Below are 25,645 nucleotides of genomic sequence, written 5' to 3' on the forward strand. Positions count from 1 at the left end.
GCTGCTCAGCGAACACAATGGAGGTGAATGGTACAGGTCCCCTGTCCCTCATCAAACTCATCCACAAATACGTAATCCAATAACTCCAAAACGCTCTGGTGGACAAGTTGTGACCTGCACATTCACCATGCTATTAAATTATGATATGATTTCAAATGTGCACATTTAGTGCAGCTACTCCCGTTTACTCAAGAAAGTAGTTCAGAGTATTTGCTTCATGTGTTTTAATGTTACATAATTATACATGATTATTTTTTGTTGTTGTATGTGCTTTTATTGTCTATATTTCAATGTTGTATTCCCTTCTCCCTTGCCCTTAGGAGGGCCATTGCCTTAATAAGAATGTATTCTTGCCTGGTAAAATAAAGGTTTACTACTACTACTACTATTTCATAGTGTGGTGAATGTGCAAGAGCAAGAGTGTTTTGGAGTTGTTGGATTGTGTATTTGATGAGTTTGATGAGGGACAGGAGATCTGTACCATTCACCTCCGATGTGCTCACTGAGCAGCTCGCGTCTCTGCCCCGCTGATCTCAAAACAACATGTACCGATAATTAAAGGAAATGAACCTATTGCTATGACCAAAGGGATTATGGCAATAGGCGAAGTTGCCAAAATGTTGAACTATCCCTTTAACATTGACTGTCTATTTAGGACCACTGCTGCTGAGGAGAAATATGATTCAGGGAAGGCAGGTCCTAATAACATGAGCTCCAACATACATGTATGGCTTCTCTGGTTGCCATTGCGCCACAGTGAATATCAGTTAAACTACACTATCTCCGTTTTCCAATCCGTACTCGGACCCTTTCTGATACACAAGTTGTGACAGAACCTGAAGTGAACAGAACCCACAGATGTTTTTAGTGTACTCTCACAAAAAACAAACTCAGAGTACGTCCGTGCGAACGCTTCAGTAACTGCAACAGAGGGTCCTGCAGGAGGTTTAGTGTAGTGACAGAGACGAGCACCTGGACACATTATTCACAGGGTTCTAGTCAAACGTTTCCCACCTCCTCCTCAGGTCCTCCACCTTCTTTTTGGGCGGCGTCGCCGGCTTGGCCATAGTCAGCAGGTCCCCGAAGGGATCCTGAGCCTTCTGGCCGTCGCTCTCGGGGCGAAGCGGCTTGGCCAGCGCCGCCATGGCTGTGGTGGGGGGCGGTGTGGAGTCGGCTAGGCTGGAGAGGGCGTGGTTGCTGGCGGAGGAGGGGGGCAGGGAGGAGACGGAGGAGGGGAAGGAGGACTGGGGCGGTCCGTAGCCGGGCGGCAGGGTGGAGCCGCCCGGCGAGTGCTGTCTGTAGAGGCCTGGTAGTGTGGAGAAGGACTGTGGCTGGGGGGGGGTGTGTAGGTAGGAGCCCGGTGGGGGCCGGCACACTGTACTGAAGGGGTTCCCGCTGACGGTGGGTGAGTAGTGCATCTGGGGGGAGGGGTGCTGCAGGGAGTGGGCGAAAGGGTTGAGCGATATGTGGGGGTGCACTGAGAAGGGAGGCAGGACCTGTGAGTACGAGCGGGGGGGCACCGCTGGTTTGCAGGACGACGCCGACAGAGCGACGTCCACCCCGTCGTGCAGCGACGTGGAGCCGGTCTGTGCTGAGCTGTTGAGGGGGTCTAGGAGGCTGAGCAGGTCTAGACTGTCCCCCGTGGGCTTCAGCAGGTCTTCATCTGCAGTCATACTCAGAGCCTGCCTGAACTCCTGACCCCCTAACGTAGTCCTTCCCTCACCGGGTCCTGCCGCTTTAGTGCGGGACTGGGCCACGGGGGGCGCCAGGACAGTCCCCAGCTCCGGGGTCTTTCTCCCTTGGGGACGCGGAATGGTGATGTTGCCGGGGGTGGAGGGCTCCAGGGGGTCGGGGACCAGGCTGGAGATTTCACAGCTCGGGGAGTGGGCTTCAGGCCGTGCGGGTAGCTGGACAGACGGAGGTCTCTCAGGGGGAGGGGGTGCGCAGACGGGCAGGGCCGGGTCCTCCTGACCCCCGCTCCACAGCTTGTTGTAAGGGTTGGACAGCTTGAGGCCCGGGAGCGTCCGCGAGTGTTCACCCACACTCAGGTCCATCCGCTGCAACACAAGAGATCAATGGTGAGTAGAGATGTTTTTGTCATTTACTTTTTCATAGATCTTTGATTTTGTATATAAACAGACAAACAATGAACATGATGACCTACAGTACTACTACTGTATAGACAAGTGCAAAAATATCAAGGGGAAAGTAAAAGCGAACATATGGAGACTGTAAACACCTACGGTAAACACCTCCAGTCGTGAAAGTGAGCAATAAGAGACCACTAGCACTTTTGATATACGTATCTATTCTGTATACAAAAAACCTGAAACTGTCTCAATTACCCCAAACCGATTGAAATTCCAAATCAGTTTGAATGGGGTTATAGTAGCCATTTGTCAAACAAATAAAAGTTTCAATTCAAACTTTAAATTATACAAATCAAATGGCCACTGTTGCACCATGGGTTGTGGTGTACTCGGATGGGAACAAACATAATGTCCAAACAAATGTCCAATTTCAACAAAAAATGTGGTTTATTTAACCAAAAAGCGAGCAAACAAAGAACGAAGAAAATTCATGTGTCACCCAGGTGCATGCTGGTCCCTTACCAACAGCCTACCTATATAATTTCAGGTGCCCCCCTAACGTGCCCAAATGAAACAAAACACAAATAATAAACAAGAAACACCTACAGTAAACTAACCAAATAATAAACTAGAATACTAAGAAAAATCTAATCATAATGAAATCAAATAAATTGATTCAGAATAACCAAAACTAAATACTCACTAAATGAAATACTAAACTAAACAGCACTAAATACTAACAATAAATAAATAGCTCCAAACATGTAAACCATGTAAACGCACCTAGTGAAGGTAAATTCATGGAAAACCGCTGATGCACATTGCCTTCAGGGACAGTTTTTCAGCAAGAAGTCTCTGTATTTCCCTCTAAAACAACTCTGTCTCATAACGTTCTGTCATTATCTCATAGTGTGGTGAATGTGCAGGTCACAACTTCTCCACCAGAGCGTTTTGGAGTTGTTGGATTGTGTATTTGATGAGTTTGATGATGATTTGTTCTGAGCAGCTCACGGCTCTGCTCCACCGTTCTAAAAATAGCTTGCACCGACAATTAAAGATAACGAACCTACTCCTAAAACTATAGGGATTATGGCAAATGGGCCAATATGCCGCCGCTGTGTTCATGTAGGCTACATAGCAGTAACCCTGTTATAAGAATGGGCAGCTGGTATGGGCAGCCTTTACCAGTACCAATAACACTGTAAAGATGAACACGTGGACCTCTGACCTGGTAGGTGAACTTGGCTTGCAGCTCCGCGGCGTCTTTGGGAGTCCTCAGGTCCTCCAGGCTTTTGGCCAAGGTCATCAGCTGGCTGTCCGGCTCGTCGTGGCAGCCGAAGATGTCGCCGAGCAGGTTGACGTTGGAGAACTTCTCTGTGACTGGGCTGGGGGGGGCCGTGTGACTCTCTGCTCCGAAGCCGGGGTCATCCCCCTCTATTAGCTCCACCTCCTTCAGGGAGCGGTACGGCTGTGGCCTGAAGGGACAGTGGGAGTCATGGTCACTTAGTCCTATTACACTCTGCAGGTCAGGATCAAAATACTGTGTTCAAACTAAAAAAACAGAAATAAAAAAAGACCTCATCTTAGAAAACATGCTTTCATAAGTAGAATTAGTGGATGTAGGGTCAACAGGATTTTAAGGTTCTCTTACTGGTCTATAAAGCTTCTTGTATTTATCAGATCTGCTTTCATCATTTGAGCCAATGAGAGCTCTCAGGTCCTCTGGAAGCGGTACTTTAGCAGCACCAAAGGTCAGAACACATGGTGAAACATATGGTGAGATGTCTTTTCGTTACTATGGCTCCTGAGTTTGGAACAGTCGACCTGAGGACTGAGCAAACTCAAGACTTATCTTAGTGTAGCTTAAAGCTATATTAGATTTTATGCCATTTTATATTGTAGCGCAGTTATTTATTTATTTATTTATTTATACATTCATTCACTCATTTACTGTCAGATCAATTACATATTTTTATTGTTTTATTTCTCTAATTTTATTTTAGGGATTAGTTTTTACTCCTTAGTTCTGTATTTGTCTTTATCTTTTAGCACTACTTCCTGTGTTTCCTCATTACAAAGTAATGACAGCGTTTCCTCGGTCGACTCTGGTTTTACCAGCTCCTTGCACAGTACACACTTTTGTCTACCAATGAATGAATTGTCGGTTGAGGGAGGGGTGGGTATTTAATGTCTCACTGTATGTCTTTGTGTATGTAAAGCACTTTGTGCTACAACTTAACTGTATGAAAAGTGCTATTTTGATTTTTTTTGATTTTTTTTTTTACATGCTGACGTCTCTTCACACCAGTGTTGCATTGGAGCCACAGGCTTTAAAAACCTGACTACTGGGGGAACTGTAGACAGTAAAAGTTGCATTCTATCTGTGGAATACAGTAGAATGCATGTGTCAGGATATGATAAACAATATGGACAAAATGTAGTGGTCTTCAGTGATCTCATCATCTGATCAACCTAACTGAAAATCCATTCACTGTCACAGCGGCCTGGTGTCTGTTGATGTAGCACTGGACCTGACACATATGTTCACAGGACGACTGGAGGAGATTATATTACAGAATCTCTACTGCTTGACAAATATGAATTAGATTCTGCTGTCAGGTACAAACAAGTCATGGGAAAACCAAGGGCCGACCATTCAAGAAAATATATGATTACTGAGGAATGTATCAATCATGTAGTGAAGAGACAAAAGATTCACTGCACTGGTGTCATCTAGTTCTGGTTAGACCAGTTTGGTGCATTGTTTTCAAAATAGCTAATTTATTCTGGCGCCACATTGTCTGATGCTGCTTCTTCTACATCTGAATCAGTTCATGTGCCAGACACGTGCTGGGCCATAGACTGATTTTTTGCAAAATGCCAGCATGCTGTGTCAGGGATATGTTAATACTGTTGACACTCACTGCTCAAAAATTACACCGGTATAATCCCTCAATGTCAAATATCTGTTTCAGATGTGGTATTTCTGAGGGTATCATGCTACATTGCACTTAAGTAACTACATTTTGGTATGATATATGCGACACGCTGACTAAAAATCATGGATACACCGATTCCACTAGATTCAAGACTCTGCAACAAACTGGAAATTACTGAAAGTCAGAGTTTCAGGAAACTCATTGACATAGCTGTTACTGTTTCCAGAAAATGCACCGCAGTAACCTGGAGGTCAGATTCCTCCCTCTCTATATCGAAATGGATATCAGAAATGATGATCTGTCAACCCTTAGAGAAGATCATATATGTCATGAGAAATAGATATGACATATCTATTTCTATGGACTCTCTGTAACCCTTACACTGGCTCAATTGTAAATTGATATTAATGTCCAGGTTCAATGTTTAAGATATGTGTCACAATGAAATAATTGTCTTTTTTTATTTTTATTTTGTATGTATTCATTTTATTTTCTTAATAATTGTATTATTAATAATAATAATTATAAGTTATTTGTTTTTCTTTATTATTTATACTACCTTGCCTGTGAGAATAAGTTGTACTGTTTTTGCACAATTGAAAACTTCAAAATAAAGTATTCCAAAAAAAAAAAAAAAAAAAAAAAAAAAAATTTAAATACTGTTGACACTTTTTCTTTTCACCTAAGTATATTAGTAGACATGCATGTGTGAGCTGTGTAGACATCAGACTGGGGTCAGGTTGGGCTTTTGCCTTGTGAAAAACTTAATCACAAACACACCAAAGCAAACAAACAAAACCTAATCCTAAGACTTCCCTCTAATAAGCATAACACACAGACAGAGCTCTCAGTGGAAACCAGAAGTAATTTGAGAAAAGCTTATTAAACAGCCAACACTGCAGAGCCAAAGACAAAGAGAGAAAGAGAAAGATGCGTACAGAGGAGACCACTCGAAAGGGACGGAGAAGAGAAAGCTGTCAGGAAATCCAGAGATGGAGTCATCGTCGTACTGGAGCTCGTCTCCGGACGAATCCTCCGACAGAAAGACTGTGTAGTGACGAGTGGGACGGATAGAGCTACAGCGAGGAGAGGAGACACACGGCTCGTTACAGGTGTGTTAATCAAGTCCAGAAAACAGCAGCAGGAGAAGAGAGAGGCAGTGAGAAGAGGAGGATTAGTACAAGCTGTACAAGATTTCATTTTCAATTACATGCTGTGTGTAAGGATTAGTGTTTCACAGTTGTCATGCGAAGTCAGTTAAAAAGGAAACTAGACCACACTGACACAGACATACAAAGAAATGAACAACATGTGTGTGTGTCACTGCTGAAAGAAATCAAAAGCTCTGGTTGTGTGTGTTCCACTGAAGCAGCTGTTCACAGCTGGAACACAATAAAAACAGAGGAGAACATCACTCTGAGGCTCCGACTCAACTCATCATTTCATTATTAGCTTTAATCTGAACCCTCTGTGAATCCACTTGACTCACTCAGCAGAAGCCCTGAGTGGAATCACATCAGGTTTCCATTAACTCCACTCGTATTCACACCAAATTAAACAGCTCCTTAAGAATCACCCAGACAGTCCTGATGTGGACCTGCTGCACACCTGCTGCCACAGCTGTTGTTACTGTCATTCATTCAGGATTACTTGTCATTGATTAAAACCTTTTATTGCCACAAATGCTACACAGTTAGACTTGGTGCTGAAGGCTCCACTCCAAAAAGCTCACGGTTTTGACAAGCAGCATGTTATGTCGCTGCAGGGAGTGCAATGAATTACTGGCTGCAGTGTTAATGAAACATGATGTTGAGAGGGAAAACACTGGCTTTTCTAGAGTAGCGATTGTGCGTCGCTACTTATTTCGAAACCCAAGCATTATGTTATCAGGTTTGCATTATCAGCAGATTAAACGATAACGATATGGACAGATATCACATTATTATGCTAATATTTGGCCGAATATATTGCTCTGCTGATATTATCAGACATCCCTTATATCAGCCCTGAACCACCTAGTATTTGGATCCTTACACTGAAGAGCACCAGAGGTAGAGACTAAGAGACATTGAGACAAACTTACAAACAACTGATACCCATGCAGCACTCCAGGAATGTTTTTTGATTGATCCCTATAAAGCAGTTGTTCTCAAACGTTTTTACATCAAGGACCCCTAAATTGACACAAATGAGACCACGGACCCCTATTGGACAACATTTTGAAGCGAACCCCAAAAATACACAAATATTTGTTCTGAGACTGAAGAGCATTACTTTTTTAGTCAATATACTGTATGTTCAAATTAGGGCCAATGGTGTGAATTTTTGGAAATAATTTAGAGAAATTTCTGGAAAAAAGTGGTATGATTTCTAATGAATAAATAAAGTTACAACATTTCTAGAAAAGGTGGTAAAATTTCTCAAAAATATTTCTAGAAAAAAGTGGTAACATTTCAAGAAAAAGTTGGGGACCCCCTTGAATCCTCTCAAGGACCCCTGGGGGTCCCCGGACCCCACTTTGAGAGCCATTGCTGTAAAGAACCTCGGAACAGTTGTTACCCCTCCACCTCAGAGTCACTGACTATCAGGTGTGAACATGTCATGTGTTAGCCACAGCACAGAGAGTGGGGCATGCTGTGTGTAATGGAGGGAGGCTTACTGGTCAATGCTGCTTTCCAGACTCACATTGCTGCTCGGTCTCTTCATCACCATGGGAGGTCGAGCCTGTGGAGGGAAATGAAGAGGATGAAAAAACAAAGGAATTAAACAGAAAAACAACTGAGTCTAATACAGAGGTTTTCTAACGGTGGAGGAGGAGATAGAGTGAGGAGACAGGTTCAGGCTTGTGTCGTGGATTCAGCATCATTATCATCATCAACACCATCAGCAGGTGGAGCAGTGGGAGCTCTCTCTCCCCTCACACACACATCAGTGACAAAACACATCTAAGAGCCCACAGATGAGTCTCTATCATCCAGGAGAAGGGGACTTCTTTGAAAACAGCAAACAAACATGTGTTTTCTACAATTCATCTGACACTAATGCATGTTCAATCAAATCCCTTGTAGCAGTTTGAAAACTGTTCTCTTTTTCTGTGGGTCATAACAGATTTTCAGATGGCACTGCTCTTTAGTTTGTCTTTAGTGTTTTAAGTTTTAAACTCTTGAACTGAGCATATTTCTTAATGTATAGATATATTAATAATGTATAGATATTAATGTATCTATGTTAAAGGGATATTTCAACATTTTGGTAAATAGGCAAATTTACCAAAAATGTTGAAATATCCCTTTAAATGTTTGATGTGTGTATATTATTTTGGCTCCCATTGCTACACTATTTGCCCCAATGGGGACAAATAAAGTAAACATGAACTATATCTGATGTCACCCCTGCATAAATCCACTTAGGAAGAGGAGAGAAAGAAGAGCAGACTTGTTGAAGGATGTCAAATTGTGCAGGAAAATAAAATCAGAAGACATTTCAGGCTCATCTCTGCCAACCTGTCCAAAGTGCACTGTGATTGGCCTGTGGTCCTCCCAGGGCTGCAGCGGCCCCTCCCTCCTGATGGCGCCGGTGGAGGAGGTAACGCCTACAAGGCTGTCATCATCGATGACGGCCGACCCTCCGGTGGACAGGCCGTTCTCCGCCTGCTCCTGGAGAGGGGGGACACAGGGCGGTTGACATGGGTGAAAGGGGAGATGACACTGCAGGGGGAGGGTGAGGGAGGCTGCACGCCGTGGCTGAGGAGGTGGGGTTCAGTTAAGGTAAATCAGGAGGTGGGGGGGGGTTGTTGGGTGTTTGTTGTGAGGGAGAGACCAAGAAACGTCACTTCCTGTGCTGCCGTCACCTGGGTAACAGTGTTTTACAACGACGGAACAGAGCGGCTTACCTTCTGCTTCAATCGGCTCTTCACTTCCTTTATGCGCATCTTAGCGTGATCCTTCGCCTGTCAATCAAACACAGAGCCTCGTCACTGTCACGGTCACTTCTACCTCACAACTCTATTAGTTCCAGTTTCCAACAGAATCCAGGGATGTGCTTACAAACTTGTAAACGGTCTTCATGGCCGGGTTTGCCTTGGTCTTCACTGTGTTGAAGATAGCCCCGCCCCCTTTCTGAGAAAATATATTTACACAAAACTCAGTGACAAACGTATGTAAAGTATCAACAAAAGCCTGCTCACACACAGCAGGTGGTCAAACTGTGTAAGAGCATGAAGCAGCTAACAGCAGCTAATGCTAATCAACTGTTCTACACTATACAGTAGTAATGCAATCATTCATCTGTCTTTCTTTTATGTATTTATGTATATTTATATACATATATTTTTTATATAGCTCTATTCTAATTTATTATTCTGTGTTTTTATCAATGTCATTGAAACAAAATTTCGTTCACACATAAACACATTTTCTGAATGACAAATAAAATCTATCTATCTATCTATCTATCTATCTATCTATCTATCTATCTATCTATCTATCTATCTATCTATCTATCTATCTATCTATCTATCTATCTATCTATCTATCTATCTATCTATCTATCTATCTATCTATCTATCTATCTATCTATCTATCTATCTATCTATCTATCTATCTATCTATCTATCTATCTATCTATCTATCTATCGATCGTACTGGAATCACTCTGTTTATTATTAATGAAATTATGAATGAAAAGTGCCTGTTTGAGCCACTCATACTCTAAAACCAACAGGAAGTCAGCAATTTTCAATTTACTCTGCACTTCATTCTGATTGTATGATACTTAATCGGGTTCTTAAAGACTTTTATGAGGCTAAATTGTGAAGCTTGAGTTTTCATTGAACAGCCTACTAATCTAATAAACAGTTTTCCTACGCATCAGCAGCTTAGCATTCTGTGTCAAAGTGGTGGATCAATACACAGACACATGATCTGCACTGGTCATTACGCCTCCCTGCAGTGTGGCAGAATATGGATTGTTGGAGTATAGATTGAGATGCTGGGTGGAAAACAACATCAGAGCAGCTCACCTTCACAGTGAACAGCCACTGGTGATACATCTTGTCACTGCCTGTGGAGGGAAAGTCACAACAATGAACGGTCAGAAACATCAGGTCAGGTGCAGTCTGGACTCTTCTCATGTGTTACATATTTAATTATTTAACTGCACTGTTCTTTGTTCCTGTGGTATATTATTAGTTGTCTTAAATTCTTTATCTACGGTTTATGTTTGCTGCAGTGTTAATTACCCATGTGGTCAGTAAGATGTTTCTCCACAAGAGGAGGCTGCAGTTTCGGGACTTTGAGGACCACATGTCTCTGACTTTTTTAAGACACTGCCACCAGTAAACCAAGTGGTTCTAAATGTGTGTAGATCTCCCCTGACTCTAACTCCTAGAGATGTGGTCCTTAGAATGCTGCCTTCAAAGTCCTGAAACTGCAGACAGACAAATGGAACAAAAAGGGAGGCTATTGTGTTACCATCTTTGAGAAATATACAACAGGCCGTCTAAACTCACCAGTACAGATACATTCTACTGGTATTTGCCAGTGATACTGAGTGGAGGTGAAAGGATGGCAGCTGCATGGACAGTCAGTTTTCACGCAACAACTCATTCATCATGTTTGTTCCTAAAAAAATATAAATAAGCACTCTCTATGATTGATATTGTACTGCTGTAACTTGGTGCAAATATCTATTCTCCATGTGATTTCCCTTGATAGTATTTCTATTGCATTTTATTTATTTGTATGTTAATTCATAGGGTCCTATGTCAGTGAATGTTCTGTTTTGTAGAAAAATGAAAAGTTCAGAATAAATAAATAAGCACAAATTCCAGATGTTCCTTAGTGTCTCTCACCTGCGTATTCACTCATGTTGATCTCCTCCTCGAAGATGTCACTGAAACCTTCCCCTGCGTTCAGCCGGTCCAGGCGGTTGTCAATGAACTGAGGGGAGAAACATAACAAGTGTGATGCTGTGAGACAAAGACAAAATGTGTGGGTGTGTGTGTGTGTGTGTGTGTGCGTGTTTGAAAATGTTGTATTGACCAAACCTCAGTACGTCAAAGGAGCAGCTGAATCTAACCACAACCATCAGTCCACACAGTCAGTCATCCACATTTGCCAAGCAAATTCATTACACTGCTGACAGTGAGTTAGTGACTGTTATCATATTACTGTAGCCATCGTTCATGATTATAGCATTATGAATCATCAAGTCAGTGACACATGGAGGAGAGGAGTCAAACTGGAGCCTTTAGCAGCTCAAATTACAGCCCCCTCTTCAAATTTATGTTGAAGCTTTATGTTAAAATCAATAAAATTCGTTGTTTTTTTTTACCATCAATCTACACTTAAAAAATAAACACTGAAATATCACATGAAAATGAACCATCTCACATACAGACAGGCAGTGAGCAGAGTGTGTGTACTGTACCTGTTTGAAGAGCTGCAGCTGAATGGCGTTCTGCAGGAACTGTCTCATGGCACTGGAGCGATGATTCACAAAGGTCTCTTCATTAAATGTTATCGGCTCTCCCTGAAAATGAAGACGAACACGCCGACCGTCAGAGAGCGGCTTTAACACATGATGATACCCTTCAGATCCACTACCCAGCAGCCCCTGCACTGACCGACTCGATCTGCAGAGCGTTCCTGTAGCTGCCGAACAGAGCTGCCTGAGTCTTGAGGAAGGCTCGGGCCACGCCGTCTCCCGTTGTCGTGGAAACCTTCTTCAGGCGACTTTTCAAAGACGACACCTGTGGGGGAGCAGACGTCAGAGGAACGTCAGAGGAACCGCCTGAGACTGTTCAGGTCCACGACGTCTACACCGTGCAGCAGAGACTCACCACGTCATTGGGCAGGCTCTGCAGGTCGTCGAACGGGGATTCCAGGGTGTTTGTGTCCACGTTGAGGACCACCACGTCATCCAGAGCCATCCCCCGGACTTTCTGTGAGAGGAACACGTGACATGTTGAAGATACAAAGTCACAAACCATGTTTCCATCCACACATTTTTATTCACATTAAAGGTACATTGTGTAGGAATTACTCCCATCTAGCGTAGCGGTTGTATATCGCAAGCAACTCAGTCGTATTTTTCATGCTGCATTCACGTGAAATTGGGCAGACGGCAGATGGACGACAGCCGCTGCACGTAACGGCATAAACAAGCCTCTATGGAAACAAGTGGTCCGTCAGTACGAGGCAAAACAATACACTTGACAATATGTTGTCATGGCGATGTCATATTGTTTACCTGACCCACGTTTTTACCGGCTTTCTCTGGACTTCTGTGACTAAAATGACATCTGGTTTGTTACCGACAGCCGTCTGCCCGACTGCAGGTGAATGCAGCATCAGCGTAACGCTCCATTCCTCCTCACTGCGTTACCGCGGTGACTTTTCACAGACGCCACCTCGACTTGAGCCGACAGCTCCGGTGTCTCCGCTGAGTTTCCGTGGTTTCCTACCGTCACGCTGCCACTGAACGTAAAAACATGGCGACACCACATGGCAGCAGCACCGAGCTTACCCGCTCCATGTAGATATGAATGATATGAACGGCTAATTCAGAGCTGAAAGGAACACTTCAGTTTGTTGATGGGGGGGATTACTGATTAATGAAAAACTGACTTTTGAACGAAATAATTGATTTTCGTGAATAGATAACAGGAGAAGTTACACTATGTCCCTATAAACTTTATCCATCTTGAGATAATTTGATTGACCAGCAGATGGAAACATGGTTCCAGTGACTGTAAAGACACGTGCTTCACTGAGAGTCACCTACCTCCATCAGGCTGGAATGGACTCCGATGAGGTAGGGCATTGGAGCACTGAGAACAGAGAGTCAGAGCCGCTGTTAGAGTCTGCAGATAGACGGGTCATGGAACTGCTACTGTCTAGGCCTCAACCTAATTGTGTCACAGATATTAAATCATGGATAGCATAGGTTTCTTTAAATGCTCCCTCCTTGCTCCTGGATCTGATCCCATGTGTAAAAATTCAAGTTAAAAATCCAGAGTGTTGTGTGGGTAAAAAAGGCTGTTTGTAGCTTCATTCTTTATTACACTGAAAAGAGGAAATGATACATCCTCTGAGCTGCTACTGTTATGTCTTCAAGACAGACTGGAGGTTTTCAGAAGGTAAGGAGACAGGCTGAGGATAGCTTAAGTTCATAGCTGGGGTTTGTTTTACACCTCTGGAGACAGATGTTGGGGAGTAAATGAATCAAGTTTGATGCTGAACTTACAGTGTTTCCTCTAGAATGGCCAGCTGTTTGTTAACATTTGCTATGTAGCAATTACAAAACTAACTCTTTGAGATAAACTACATATATGTTGTTTGTTATATTCATAAGAATATTACAAACAACACAATACCTGCATCAGGAAACAGACAAGATTTAAGACTTATGTTAATGAAATCTTAGACTATTTAATATATTCTAAGTTATTTGGACAGATTGTAGATGTATGCCTCTTGTTTTAGGAAAATGAACTCAGTTCTTTTAAATCATACTGTTCAGACCCTGCAACACTTTGTTTTCAAAGCCTGTACGTGGTAGAAATAATTATTGGCATTTTGACAATGAGGAAAAACAGGTTCAGAGGTTCAAAAGAAGAAGTGTTGACACTGCTTCCACAGAAAAAAAACTAAATATGATGAAATACATTCACAACACTTGATAAAAAAGAGGAATTAAGGCCCTGCTCTCTGACGTGGTAACATTTCAATTGCACCAGATGTAATGTTACTGTTCATCTTTTAACTTCAGATGTTTGTCAAGCTCAACATAGAATTTCTCTACTTGTCATTTGTTGTTAAAAAACAACTCCTTGTGACAGACAGGAGTTTCAGTGGTGTTGGTACAGACAGTGTGTGTGTGTGTGTGTGTGTGTGTTTGTGTGTGTGTAGACTCACCAGCAGTAGTCTAACAAATGCTGAGGCAGGACAGGAATGTAAACATGCTGCCAGTGCATTGGAAACAACATGGCCGCAGACCCGTGGACACAAGCTGTTAACTGTGGACAGACATCAAATATATGATCTGTGATGTTACGATTTTAAAACACACTCCAACTAAATACTAATATACAGTATATGTACGGTATATACAATACTATACACTTGAGTGAGTGTTATTGTAAGTTTACAGAATTATATTTTATCACATACTGTGAAGCCCAGCACAGAGAGAGAGTCATTCATTATGTGTTAATGTGCTATAATAACAGTTGTGGAGGTGACGGGATGTTTCATGTGGAGCAGTGTGTGTGTTTCTAGTCCGGTCCAGATCAGTCTAATGTCATTTGTCAGTTTCACACTGTGCTCTGTTTTCTTGTGGACACAAGTGGAAAATAAACAAAGATGAGTTTGTTTGTGTCTCTCTCCATGATATTTGAAATGGACTAATGCAGAATAAATCTATTTATAGGCCTTTTCATACTGTCACAGTTCTTTATATGTTAATATCCACATTTAATAAATTATGTTTCATTTTTGGCCAATTAGCTTTCATTTAATTAGGATGGCTAAGTGGAATTTGATCCATTTAAGGCGAACAATATTTTTTATTGTCCATTTGTCGTGGTGATAGAGTAAACATCAATTTATACACAGTAACATAAAAGCTATTTTCTCTATTCTAATGACAACTTAAAGGGATAGTTCAACATTTCAGGAAATTGGCCCATTGCCATAATTCCTTCTAGTTTTAGGAGTAGGTTCATTGCCTTTAATTGTTGGTGCAAGCTATTTTTAGAACGGCGGAGCAGAGCCGCGAGCTGCTCAGAGCTACGCTACAGAGGCTAATGGGATTTCTTGGTTTCCCTCATCAAACTCATCAAATACACAATCCAACAACTCCCAGACGCTCTTGTGGACAAGTTGTGAAACCAAGAAATCCCATTAGGCTCTGTAGCGTAGCTCTGAGCAGCTCGCGACTCTGCTCCACCATTCTAAAAATAGCTTGCACCGACAATTAAAGGTAATGAGTTTACTCCTAAAACTATAGGATTATGGCAATGGGCCAATTTTCCAAAATGTTGAACTATCCCTTTAAAAGCCTATCAATTATTTATTTTGGGTTGTTTCTCCCAGGCTGCAGTGGATGTGCTGTTGTTGTCCTACTCACAGATGAATCTAATTTCTAACTGTGGGATTTACTCACCCCCGACCTTCAAGTCTAAACATGAGAAAGCATTTTCTAAACTCTTCTCAGGAAGGTCACAAGGTACTGTACTGTATATATGCAGTTCATTAAACTACAGATTGTAACAGACCGACTAATTATAAAACAGCCTGACATGGACAGAGCCGTAGAGGAGAGAAGGAACAGGAAGTGGACTCTACTTACAGTGCTTAGTTTGCTACAGCAGATGAGGATTCGGCGTTCATAAAGCATACTAGCGTACAGATGAAGCATGTTATTGACATCTACTGCTACAAAGTACTCTGTTAGGTTTCTCTGCAGGGGTCAAACACAAGAGGAGAGAAACAGGTGAGTTAGTTGTGAAGGTGAGGACCAGCAGAATCTTCAATACAGTATCAACGGGTTCAGACAAAACAAAACAAAACAGGTATGCATCATGTTCATAACAGGGCTGTACGGCATGAAAAGTACAATCACAGTTCTCATAACGGGTCATGTACTTATCAATTCTCATGGTCTAGTCTTCCAAATATTTCTCTAAAAAATAAGGTGTCAAAAGTCAAAGGTTTATCAATAATCAATTAACTACATTTTGCACAACATCCTCCTCCAGTATGTGTCATATTTACATTCATTTCATCAACCTATCTCGATCTCAATTTAGACTATTGAGATAAAAACCTTATTTACAATATAGCTGAGCAAAAAGACACATACATCCAGGATACACAAATAACATAAGTAGACTAGTGATAAAATAAAGAGAAATAAAGGTAGTAAAAGATCTAATTAGAAACAAATGAAAAACATTTTAAGTTTATAGCAAAACAAGATGAAAAATAAAAAAAACCATGATAAAAATGAGGTAAGCTTCAGGTTTTTCTGCATGGTATTCCATATACATGTATATTGTCTTTCTTATTCCACAAATCCTTTTTTCTTCTCAGAATCCAGCAGCTACATTATAGGACATGTTATTCACTGTCTGACAGATGAGCTGCATTCAAACAGGAAGAACAAGAGAGATGCCCTTGTCAAAACTGTTAGCACCTCTGAATGTCAAACACATCACTGACAATTATCCAGGGTGTCAAGTCCTAATGACTCCTTAATCCATGAACCTGAACCATACATGACAAAACGTTAAATACGTATTATAATGATAATTATATGTCAGCAGATTTGTAGCAAGAAAACATTACTGAGCTGCAGGATGGCCTCTAGAGTAAAAGTAACTTGAAATACAAAACTGTGATTGCACATGGGATGCATCATGCACCTCCATATTTACAGTGAGTTTGACCAATCACAGAGCTTCGTTTGGTGCTCTGCAGTTGCAATGGCTTTGAATATAATAATGAGTGTTCACACTACGACTACCATCTAATTATAACACAACCATAAATAACTGATTATCATTTGTTGTGCAGAGCTGATAACTGCTGCTAGATTTATTATAATGAATAATAATAATTACTACTGTTAATTAGCTTTCATCATTATTTACCATATTAGCCTTATTATTGTAGTCTGCTATCATCGCTGCATGGTTTTTCCTCTGTGCTCTCTCGCACTCCCTCAGAACAAGTCGAGGCAGTTGGCCCCGCCCACTTCTTTTTGAATGGCAGAGGGATTATCTGACAGAAAGGAGCTCTTCACTTTAAATGCCGGCCATTATAGTGTCTATAGTATCTGACCTCTACCTCCTCACACGTACAAATCATTTAATGCCAAAAATTCTCCCCAGCCAAATCTTTCAGCAGCTCATCACGGTTGTGTCAGTCTGTCAGGAAGTGGAGAAACTAAACTGAACACGCAGAGAGAAACAACAACACTCACATTCTCAGGTATGCTGGGGAGTTCCCTGGTGTCAGGCACAGTGAAGAAGGAATGCTGCAATGAAGAGAGTCAGCAGGATGAGACTACTTCCATCATTTGGAACAAGTATAAATACTTTCCACTGTGTTCACAAACAAACCTATCAGTTTCTAACATAATAAAGTTCCTACTGTGTTAAAAAAGGTAAAATCCTTAATCTTACTTCTATTTTGGGAATGAATATGTTTTAAAACTACAGTTCACAGCATGTTTTTTTTTTTTTTACATTGTAGCAAAGTGACACCATTAACAGCCGCTGGATTAGCTGCATGGATGGATGGATGGGCAGACAACTGTCACTAGATCAAACCAGAGAAAACATCCAACCATGAGGATTCTGAATGATGTTCTTTGGTTGAAAGGAGTTCGAATCTTTTTCTGTGATTTTCTAAGCAGATTTTTGGACATTAAAGGGGAACTATGCAAGTTTTGCTAACCTTCCTCCTGTCCATGTGCATTTGTATTGAGTAAAGCTGGAGAGGGAGCAATCCATGGAGCAGTGGATAACGTTATTTATCATACGTGTTACGATGTGTATATTTGTGTAGTTTTATCTGTCATAAACAAGAGATTATGGGTTACGGGGCGCGTTTGTGTCGCGGTGCTGCAGAGACGAGATCTGGGAAACCGGGTCGGAGGCTCTGATCTTACAAGGTTGGTTTTCAGCCAAGAGACGCTACAGTAGGTGGAAGACAGAGAGCCTCCATTCTCCCTGTAACAACTTACAAGTCATCACAATTACTCTGAAGCTGTTTAATTAAGGTAAAAATGTAGTACAGTTACAGTAAATCCTGCATAGTTCCTCTTTAATTCATGATGGACACCTGTGATGAGGTGTAAGTGAGGTAAAGTGGTGCAAGTTTTTAAAGCACCTTTATGTGTGGGTGCACCTCACACTTTGAAAAGCTCCTCTGTGTTAGTTGAGGGTTGTACCCTAACTCTAAAACAAAAATATCAACATGTTTGAAGAGTTGATCCACCCAACAGTAGACTGACGGAGCGGGGTCAGACTCACCACACCAAGATGAACAGGGACCCCCGGTTCAGGGATGGGGAGTTCATGTAGTGACACCAGGAGCTCCTGCCACTGGCTCTCCTGAAAGACATGGTAGAGCAACACTCAACATGAGTCCACAGTCAGATGGGCTGTCAAGCTGCAGTACTTCCTGTCACCTGTCCTCACTCACCTGGCCTTTGATGGTGTAGTCTGCCAGGATGTTCAGCAGCTTGTAGAACACCTCAAACCAGGGCAGGTAGCTGAGAGAACAACACAGAGCTGAACATCACACTGTTTTCATGTTAATTTTATCTAATGACGTTAAAGGGATAGTTCAACATTTTTGCAAATTCTCCTATTGCCATAATCTCTATAGTTTTAGGAGTAGGTTCATTAGGTTAGGTAGGTTCCATCGGCAGGGCAGAGACGTGAGCTGCTCACCTAACCTAGAGGAGGCTCATGGTATTTCTATAATGAGTTTGGTGAGGGATAGCCCAGAAATACAGCACTGTGCAGAGCTCACGTCTCTGCTCCGCTGATCTAAAAACAGCTTGTACCGACAATTAAAGGTAATTAACCTACTCCTAAAACTATTGGGATTATGGCGATCGGCGAATTTGCCAAAATGTTGAAATATCCCTTTAAAGACACTTCGATCTGACATCACTCAGTTCAGTCTTAATCCAATGAGGAACCTCAGAACCAGAGACATTAATCTGGTTCACCTGGGTGTCAGAGGAGAGATCCGATCCTCATAGAGTTCTCCAAAGGCCCTAACCCCTATACAGGCACACTTGATAATAATAGTGATGATGACATGATGGTAAAAATACTTTTCTACTCAACCACTAAGATTAGGTATACCGGCTTAGAAACGGTACCTTTCCTGCGTGTCATTCCCCCTCTCTCTGCCTCCCCATTTCCTGTCTATCTCTACTGTCATCACTATCAAATAAAGGCAAAAAGCCAAAAAATATACTTAAAAAAAAAAGAAAAAAAAAAAAAAAGAAACGGTACTATGCTGCGTTTGGAAAAAACTGTACTTTAAAAAAAATTAAATTATGAATGACTGAAGCATATGGCTGTCAGTGGTGATGGGGAAGAGAAAACAACGGAGCGTGTGAAATGATTGGCTGTTTGCCCATCACTCGTAGCGTCCAGGGGTATGATAGGCTGTTTCAGTGAGCATCTGAACTAACTTCTACATTCTTCTGTTGCTAGATAATCATCACCAAAATGAGCAGTGCCGATTCATTGCATTTCACAATAAACAACACACGTTACAACCAGCAAGAGGATGTTTCATAAAAAAAAAATTTAAAAAAAGGAAGCCAGGGAGCCGACCCGAGTCATTTGTACATTATAGCTCCACATGAATGTTGTTTCACTGGATGGGAATGATTGACAGGGGGATGCAGTGATCTGTGACTGAAAACAAATGTTGGCAAATGGCACAATGTGCTGCAGGTTCAATTCTTAATGCTAGCTGGAGGTGTGGATCGTTTGTTTATCTATCAGTTCATCTCTTTGCCTTTTAACTCTCTATTATTTCAACATCTATTATCTTTTCCCCTTTATAATTTAATCTCACACGTTTGGTTTCCTTGCTTGAACAGATGGATAAACAGATAAAACAGACATGTGGCATTTTGAAAAACCACCCAGTTCCTGCTACCATAGGTCTAGGATGTAACACACACACACACATGCACACACTTACCTGAGAATGCAGTAGCAGGTGTGTGCACCCGAGGACAGGCGACAGAAGCCGAACCTCTGCTTGCTCTCGATGTCAGTCAACACGAAGGTGAAGTTCTGTCCCACCTGGTTGACTGTCAGGCTGCGGGGCGAGAGAGGTTCAGAAGACAGAGAGAAGAAGGAGAGGAGGGGGTGAAGGACACGGAGGACAAGTCTTTAATCACAGCGCTGCAGACCAGCAGGTTCACTATGACTCTACTCAATACAACCTGGTGCCAAGATGTATGGCAGCTAACACCATCTGCTGTGACCACGCCGTGATCAGCTCACGTGGCGTTTTCAAAGCGCCGTGACAAAAAAACAACCTACCTGCTACTGTAGCACTGCTGTCACCTTCAGTGGAAAGTGCAGATTTGAAACTCTCTCTTTGTTTGACGTTGATAGACGTTGTTAGACCATGTGAAACCAATGATATAATAGTTTTTATTCAAGCGTAAAAGTGGGAGGTGATGGGCAGGCGTTGCATTTCTTTTTATATATTTATCTTTTTTTTGGTAATTTACAAAACGGAAAAAAGTGTTTTACTCATATTACTCATATTTTATTTCCTCACATCCACTTCTGCATCAGTAGTATTTCAAGACCCAGTAGGACAATTCATTTTACAAGTGGTCTTTATATATATATATAGGTGCTGTTGGTGGTTGGTTGCTACATTTAGCACATTGTATATATATATATATATATATATATATATATATGTATATACACATATATTTGTAAAAATAAATCTGTAAAAATAAATTTAGAAAATCTAAATTTAAATACACACTGCATACAAATACAGCATACAAAATAAGCAAACAAATGAAAAGAAAAACAACAACAACAAAAATACAACCAATATATCAAAAATAAAACTAATCATTGGTTATAAATTCTATACATTTTTGGGCCGAATATGTTATTAAAGTAGGTTAAAATTAAAAAATAGAAGTTGTGCTGAAGACAAAAAGATACCAAATATGGGCATGGGAAACATTTTTCTATTTGGTATATAAAGGAAATGGAAAGTATTCAATAACGGCCAAAATAGGCTCAGACCACAAAGGGGTAACTGATGTGCAGACACTAAAACCTTTGCATGTGTGTGTGTGTGTGTGTGTGTGTGTGTACCTGTCCATGCTGAAGGGGAAGCAGAACTTGGGCACGGTCTGAAGAGTTTCCTGTGGGAAACAGATGAAAGTTAACAAAGAGCAGTAGTCAGATGGATTATCATGGCATGAACGATGTGAACATCCGCTTGTAACGAAAATAAACCAGTGTACATAACACACACTGGTGGTCAGCGTTAAACCTGTGTACAATACAGAGGGAACTAATTCCCTGTTTACATGGTGTAGCAGTGTCGCTACTCAACTGACTGCAGAGAAGAGGTAAAAGTAACTCCTGTGTTTCACACCTGGTCTGCGTAGTCTTCAGGGAACTGTCTCCGCACCTCTGGCTCTGTGGGGAAAGACAGACATGTGTGAGTTGGACGGAGTGGAAAGCGAGTCTCATCTTCTTCTGTTCTGTACAAATGATGATGACCTGAGAGAGCTACTGTTCCACCAAAATTATAGACAAAAACCCTGAAGTATGTTGATGCTCTGATGAGCAAAAACTGGAATGGTTGTTTAATTTTGTGTTAAAGACTGATAATTTTATTTCCACTGCCTGGAACTGAAAACAAGATAGTTTGTTTAATTAGTTTTTATTTGGATTTAATACTTAATATAGTAACAAAGCTGGGTATTATGATTATTCGGTAAACTGTGAAGATGGTTTAATAGTTCCTGAGGATCTGTGTGGAAGCTGCTTGTTTCTTTTTCTGATGTTCTGATGAGACTGGTCCTGGTTTCTGTGGTTATTTGGTGTCCTGAACGTCCATGAGGGCTGGGTATACGGTATATGCATGACACAATAATAAAATTAAATTCATTCATTCATAAAATGATCAGGACTTGAAGGGATATTTCAACATTTTGGCAAATTCGCCTATTGCCATAATCCCTATAGTTTTAGGAGTAGGTTCATTACCTTTAATTGTCGGTGCAAGCTGTTTTGAGATTGGCGGGGCAGAGACGTGAGCTGCTCAGCTAACGCTACGGAGGCTAATGGGATTTCTACGTTTCCCTCATCAAACTAAATACACAATCCAACAACTCCAAAACACTCTCAAGTTGTGATCTGCACATTCACCACGCTATGAGATAATAACGTATAATTATGTTACATTACGACACAAGAAGCAAATACTCGGAACTACTTTCGCTTTTGAAGCCACTCTGTCAAGCAGCCGTGCCTTGAATGTAGTTCCAGTTCCCTATTTTCCTCGAAAACAACTCTGTCTCATAACGTTCTGTTATTATCTCATAGCGTGGTGAATGTGCAGGTCACAATTTGTCTATGAGAGCATTTTGGAGTTGTTGGATTGTGCATTGATGAATTTAATGAGTAAAAGGCAGAACTCCCGCACGCTGCACAGAGCTCACGTCTCTGCCCCGCCGATCTAAAAACAGCTTGCACCGACAATTAAAGGTAATGAACCTTACCTCCTCCTATGACTATAGGGATTTTGGCAATAGGCGAATTTGCCAAAATGTTGAAATATCCCTTTAACAGAGGACATTCAGTCTGACTCTGAAAACAACAAGTCCACTCAGTCCTTTCTCTGATGATTTTAGTCTTGACGGTCAGTACAGGTGAAGCCTCTCTTCTCTGTCTCTGTCTGTTGTCTGCATGTTGACTCCAGCAGGGGGAGTCGGTCTGGAGCCTGTCTGCAACATGCTGACTTTCACACTGATGCCTGGGGTTAGAATATGTGTTTGCAAATGTCAAAAATGTCCCAGGTGATGTTTATAACTGTTAGGTAACCTCCACACATCAAACGAGAGAAACATCTTATTGTGGGGAATGGGGATGTGTAAAAATAGACCACACTAAAAAAAAAAACACTGATTAGAACTGTCACTACTCAATTCAAACTGAAGAGATGAGTGACAGATATGAGTATAGCATCTGTGAGACTCAACAGGAAATGATCAGACACAAGACTCCAACAGGAAGAAATTCTTAGAAATAACGCCGCCGGTCTCTCCTCGGTACCCAGGAAATTAGTCACATCGAGCAGATTTAAATAAAGCTTCAGACACAGACAGGATCAACCTCCTGCTATCATGAAATCTGCACCGACTGCTCTTCAAACCACTTGTGATAAACCAGGGTCTACTTGTGACCCCACTTTGAATATGACAAGAAGCAATCAGAAACCCATAGGTAAACTTTTTTTCTGCAGTTAAAGTAAGTAAAGCATCCACACAACAACAGAGCTGTCACAGTCATTACATTTAAGTTAGATGATTAATTGCCATGCCAATAATTGAGATTAATTAATTATCTACAGTAATTGTTGTTTTCTGATCATTTTATGCCACTATTATAGTTTATATTTTAAGTTTAATAATTCACATATACTTTATGCAGAACAAGAGCCATTTATTGGCTTTGCAACTAAATCCATGATGCTAATGTCAATAGAGGATAATTGAAATGTAGTCGTCGATGATGATGTCGATGACGAACCTCGAACGATGGAAACAGTGATGGAAATATGACATTTCTGTTAGTTCCATCCAGCTGTTTTTATGTAGATGAATGGAAATGATTTTAACGATTATGCAAAATGATTGCGATCAGCTCAAATGATTGTGATCAGGCAATTATGTAATAACTGTGCCAGGCCTGCAGTAGGATAAAAAATAAAAATAATATCAAAAACAAAAACAGTTAAAGGAAGACAATTAATACAATTAAGACAACTAAATAAAAAACAAAGTTAAAATTGAGTCCTTTGCTAAAAAATAACCCAATGAATACCTCAACAAAAAACTGCTCAGGTCACCTGAGGTCTTCTAGTCAGAGGCCAAAATGTAAAACAACAGTTTGTCATTAAAGAAACGTCTGAGGATAATGGATTCAAATGAGGAGCTGGTGGGGAGGCTGAGGTCTATGGTGGAAATCAGTGCAGCTGTTGACAAACTTACTGGAGCTGTGTGTGCCTGGATGGGAAACCTCCAGATACGCCTCAAACGTGGACTCTGGGTTCTCCCTGGAAGAGAGGGACATATGTTAAAGACATGCGTATTATTACATTTATTCATCTGTCAGATGTTTTTATCTCTATTTTAAAATGGCCAAAAACCAAGTACATCAAGGTTTTAGTCTTTTTCTCATTGAATTTTATTCTAATGCAACGACTTAGAAGAATAATCAGTAATCAAAACAAAAACCAGAAGACTCAGAAACAGTTTCTACCCACGAGTGGTAGCATCCATTGCCCCCGACCCACCACACAGACAAGTGAGACTGCATTGCCACTTAGGTTTTTGCACTGTACACTTTAATCTAAATGTCTGCTGCTATTTTAAGGCTGCCATGAACCATTTTTAATTATTTTGATTTCTGATTCTTTATATATTACACATATTTTCATTGTACTGCTGGTATAATGGCAAATAAAAGTTAATTCATTAAGATTCACATGCATGCATTACTGCACAGTTGCCCTGAGCAAAACACAGTCTGTCACATTCTTTCACTGAGCTTATAAGTCTCCAAGGAGAAGGTGATGATACAGTAGAAATGAAAATCGGAGCAGTACAAACAGAAGTCTGGAAAAATGAGTAATAGATTATCATGTGATTATAAGTTGATTATATAATAACAATCATCATCATCCTAATAAAATCAACAGGTTCTTTTTCAGTGACTCCCTGGTGCTCAGGCTCTAAATATGGCGCTGACCTGGAACTGTCTTCTGCACAGTGTAACTGTCTGACTGATGTCTGAGAGTAAAACCATAATCTTACAAAAACAGAGTATAATATAATAATAATATAACAGTATAATGTAGTATTATATTATTTCAAGAGAAATAACATATTTTCTGGAGTATTTCCAGTAACTTATCACCTTAACAGACAGTCAGTGCAGACTGAGCTGATTGTGCCGACAGACTGACTTGTCAGTGTTTTCAGCGCCCTGCTGCAGCAGCAGAACACACACTGTGCCAAAAGATGAAGTATCTCCTGGATTGTGAAACCTCCAACATGTTAGATTTCACAAGACGCTCCAGGTTCCTGCTTCACACTGCGCTCACATCACCTGACCTAAAATCACTGCTTTATTCGCATAAATTCACCATTCAATTATTCTCTTGTTATATTACGATTTTATTCTCAAGATTACAACTTAATTCTATTTTTTTTTCTTTTCTAATATGCTATCCTACATTACAGCATTGCCCCCTGTCATAGAATATAGATCTGACCTCTGGCACAAGAAAGACCAACAACAGCAAAGATAAACCTAACGGCGGTATAGCTGACCTATCACCCACTGAGCAAAACACATAAACACATCATAGACATGAAACAAGTCTGTCAGTGCAAAGTCAGAGATTATACAACATGACGGTCATGATCATCTCATTTACATTTACAGTGTAACAGATCAAAACAGGAACAGTAGAGACTCCACTCATCCAGCTCATCCTCTGGTCCAGCTGTTCCAGCTGTTTTCCCTTGGAGCCGTTAGAAACCACTCACTACCAGAGCAGCACAGACCTCAAACTCCACCTCAGCCACTTATCACCCAACAGTCAATAAAGCAATATTTGTATTTTTTTAACTGTGGTCATAATTAAAAGAGTTCCTCGTTAAGCAACTGCTGGTTTTCTCACCGACATTCCTTTTTAAACACTGAACGGTGTTTTACAGGGATCCAGTCCACCCATATGTTTTTTTTTCAAGGCCGGCAGCGATACTGATTATTAGTAATCACGGAATCCGATA

At 41.1% G+C, this 25,645-nt stretch overlaps 1 protein-coding gene across 2 annotated transcripts in view; it reads right to left on the bottom strand.

The window, feature by feature from the left end:
- Positions 1–718: 718 nt before the first annotated feature.
- Positions 719–25,645, bottom strand: part of dennd1a (DENN/MADD domain containing 1A) — a 28,799-nt gene continuing 3,872 nt past the window's right edge. Inside the window, exons 2-23 of one of the 2 annotated variants that reach the window (XM_085794123.1) lie at positions 23,837–23,901; positions 21,214–21,257; positions 20,928–20,977; positions 19,774–19,893; positions 18,244–18,313; positions 18,072–18,152; positions 17,018–17,071; positions 15,383–15,493; positions 13,948–14,048; positions 12,815–12,860; positions 11,871–11,972; positions 11,655–11,780; positions 11,459–11,560; positions 10,881–10,968; positions 10,050–10,090; positions 9,076–9,147; positions 8,922–8,978; positions 8,533–8,685; positions 7,689–7,753; positions 5,968–6,105; positions 3,319–3,565; positions 719–2,057 (exon numbers count right to left, since the gene is read on the bottom strand). In XM_085794123.1, coding sequence (XP_085650249.1) covers positions 996–2,057; positions 3,319–3,565; positions 5,968–6,105; positions 7,689–7,753; positions 8,533–8,685; positions 8,922–8,978; positions 9,076–9,147; positions 10,050–10,090; positions 10,881–10,968; positions 11,459–11,560; positions 11,655–11,780; positions 11,871–11,972; positions 12,815–12,860; positions 13,948–14,048; positions 15,383–15,493; positions 17,018–17,071; positions 18,072–18,152; positions 18,244–18,313; positions 19,774–19,893; positions 20,928–20,977; positions 21,214–21,257; positions 23,837–23,901 — 2,995 coding nt within the window. In that variant the 3' untranslated portion in view covers positions 719–995. The remainder of the gene's footprint in view (positions 2,058–3,318; positions 3,566–5,967; positions 6,106–7,688; positions 7,754–8,532; positions 8,686–8,921; positions 8,979–9,075; positions 9,148–10,049; positions 10,091–10,880; positions 10,969–11,458; positions 11,561–11,654; positions 11,781–11,870; positions 11,973–12,814; positions 12,861–13,947; positions 14,049–15,382; positions 15,494–17,017; positions 17,072–18,071; positions 18,153–18,243; positions 18,314–19,773; positions 19,894–20,927; positions 20,978–21,213; positions 21,258–23,836; positions 23,902–25,645) is intronic. The other variant, XM_085794125.1, reaches the window with a different exon arrangement.

The sequence above is a fragment of the Trachurus japonicus genome, chromosome 12 (assembly GCF_045865225.1).
Source record: "Trachurus japonicus isolate A0001 chromosome 12, Traja_1.0".
Taxonomy (NCBI): Eukaryota; Metazoa; Chordata; class Actinopteri; order Carangiformes; family Carangidae; genus Trachurus; species Trachurus japonicus.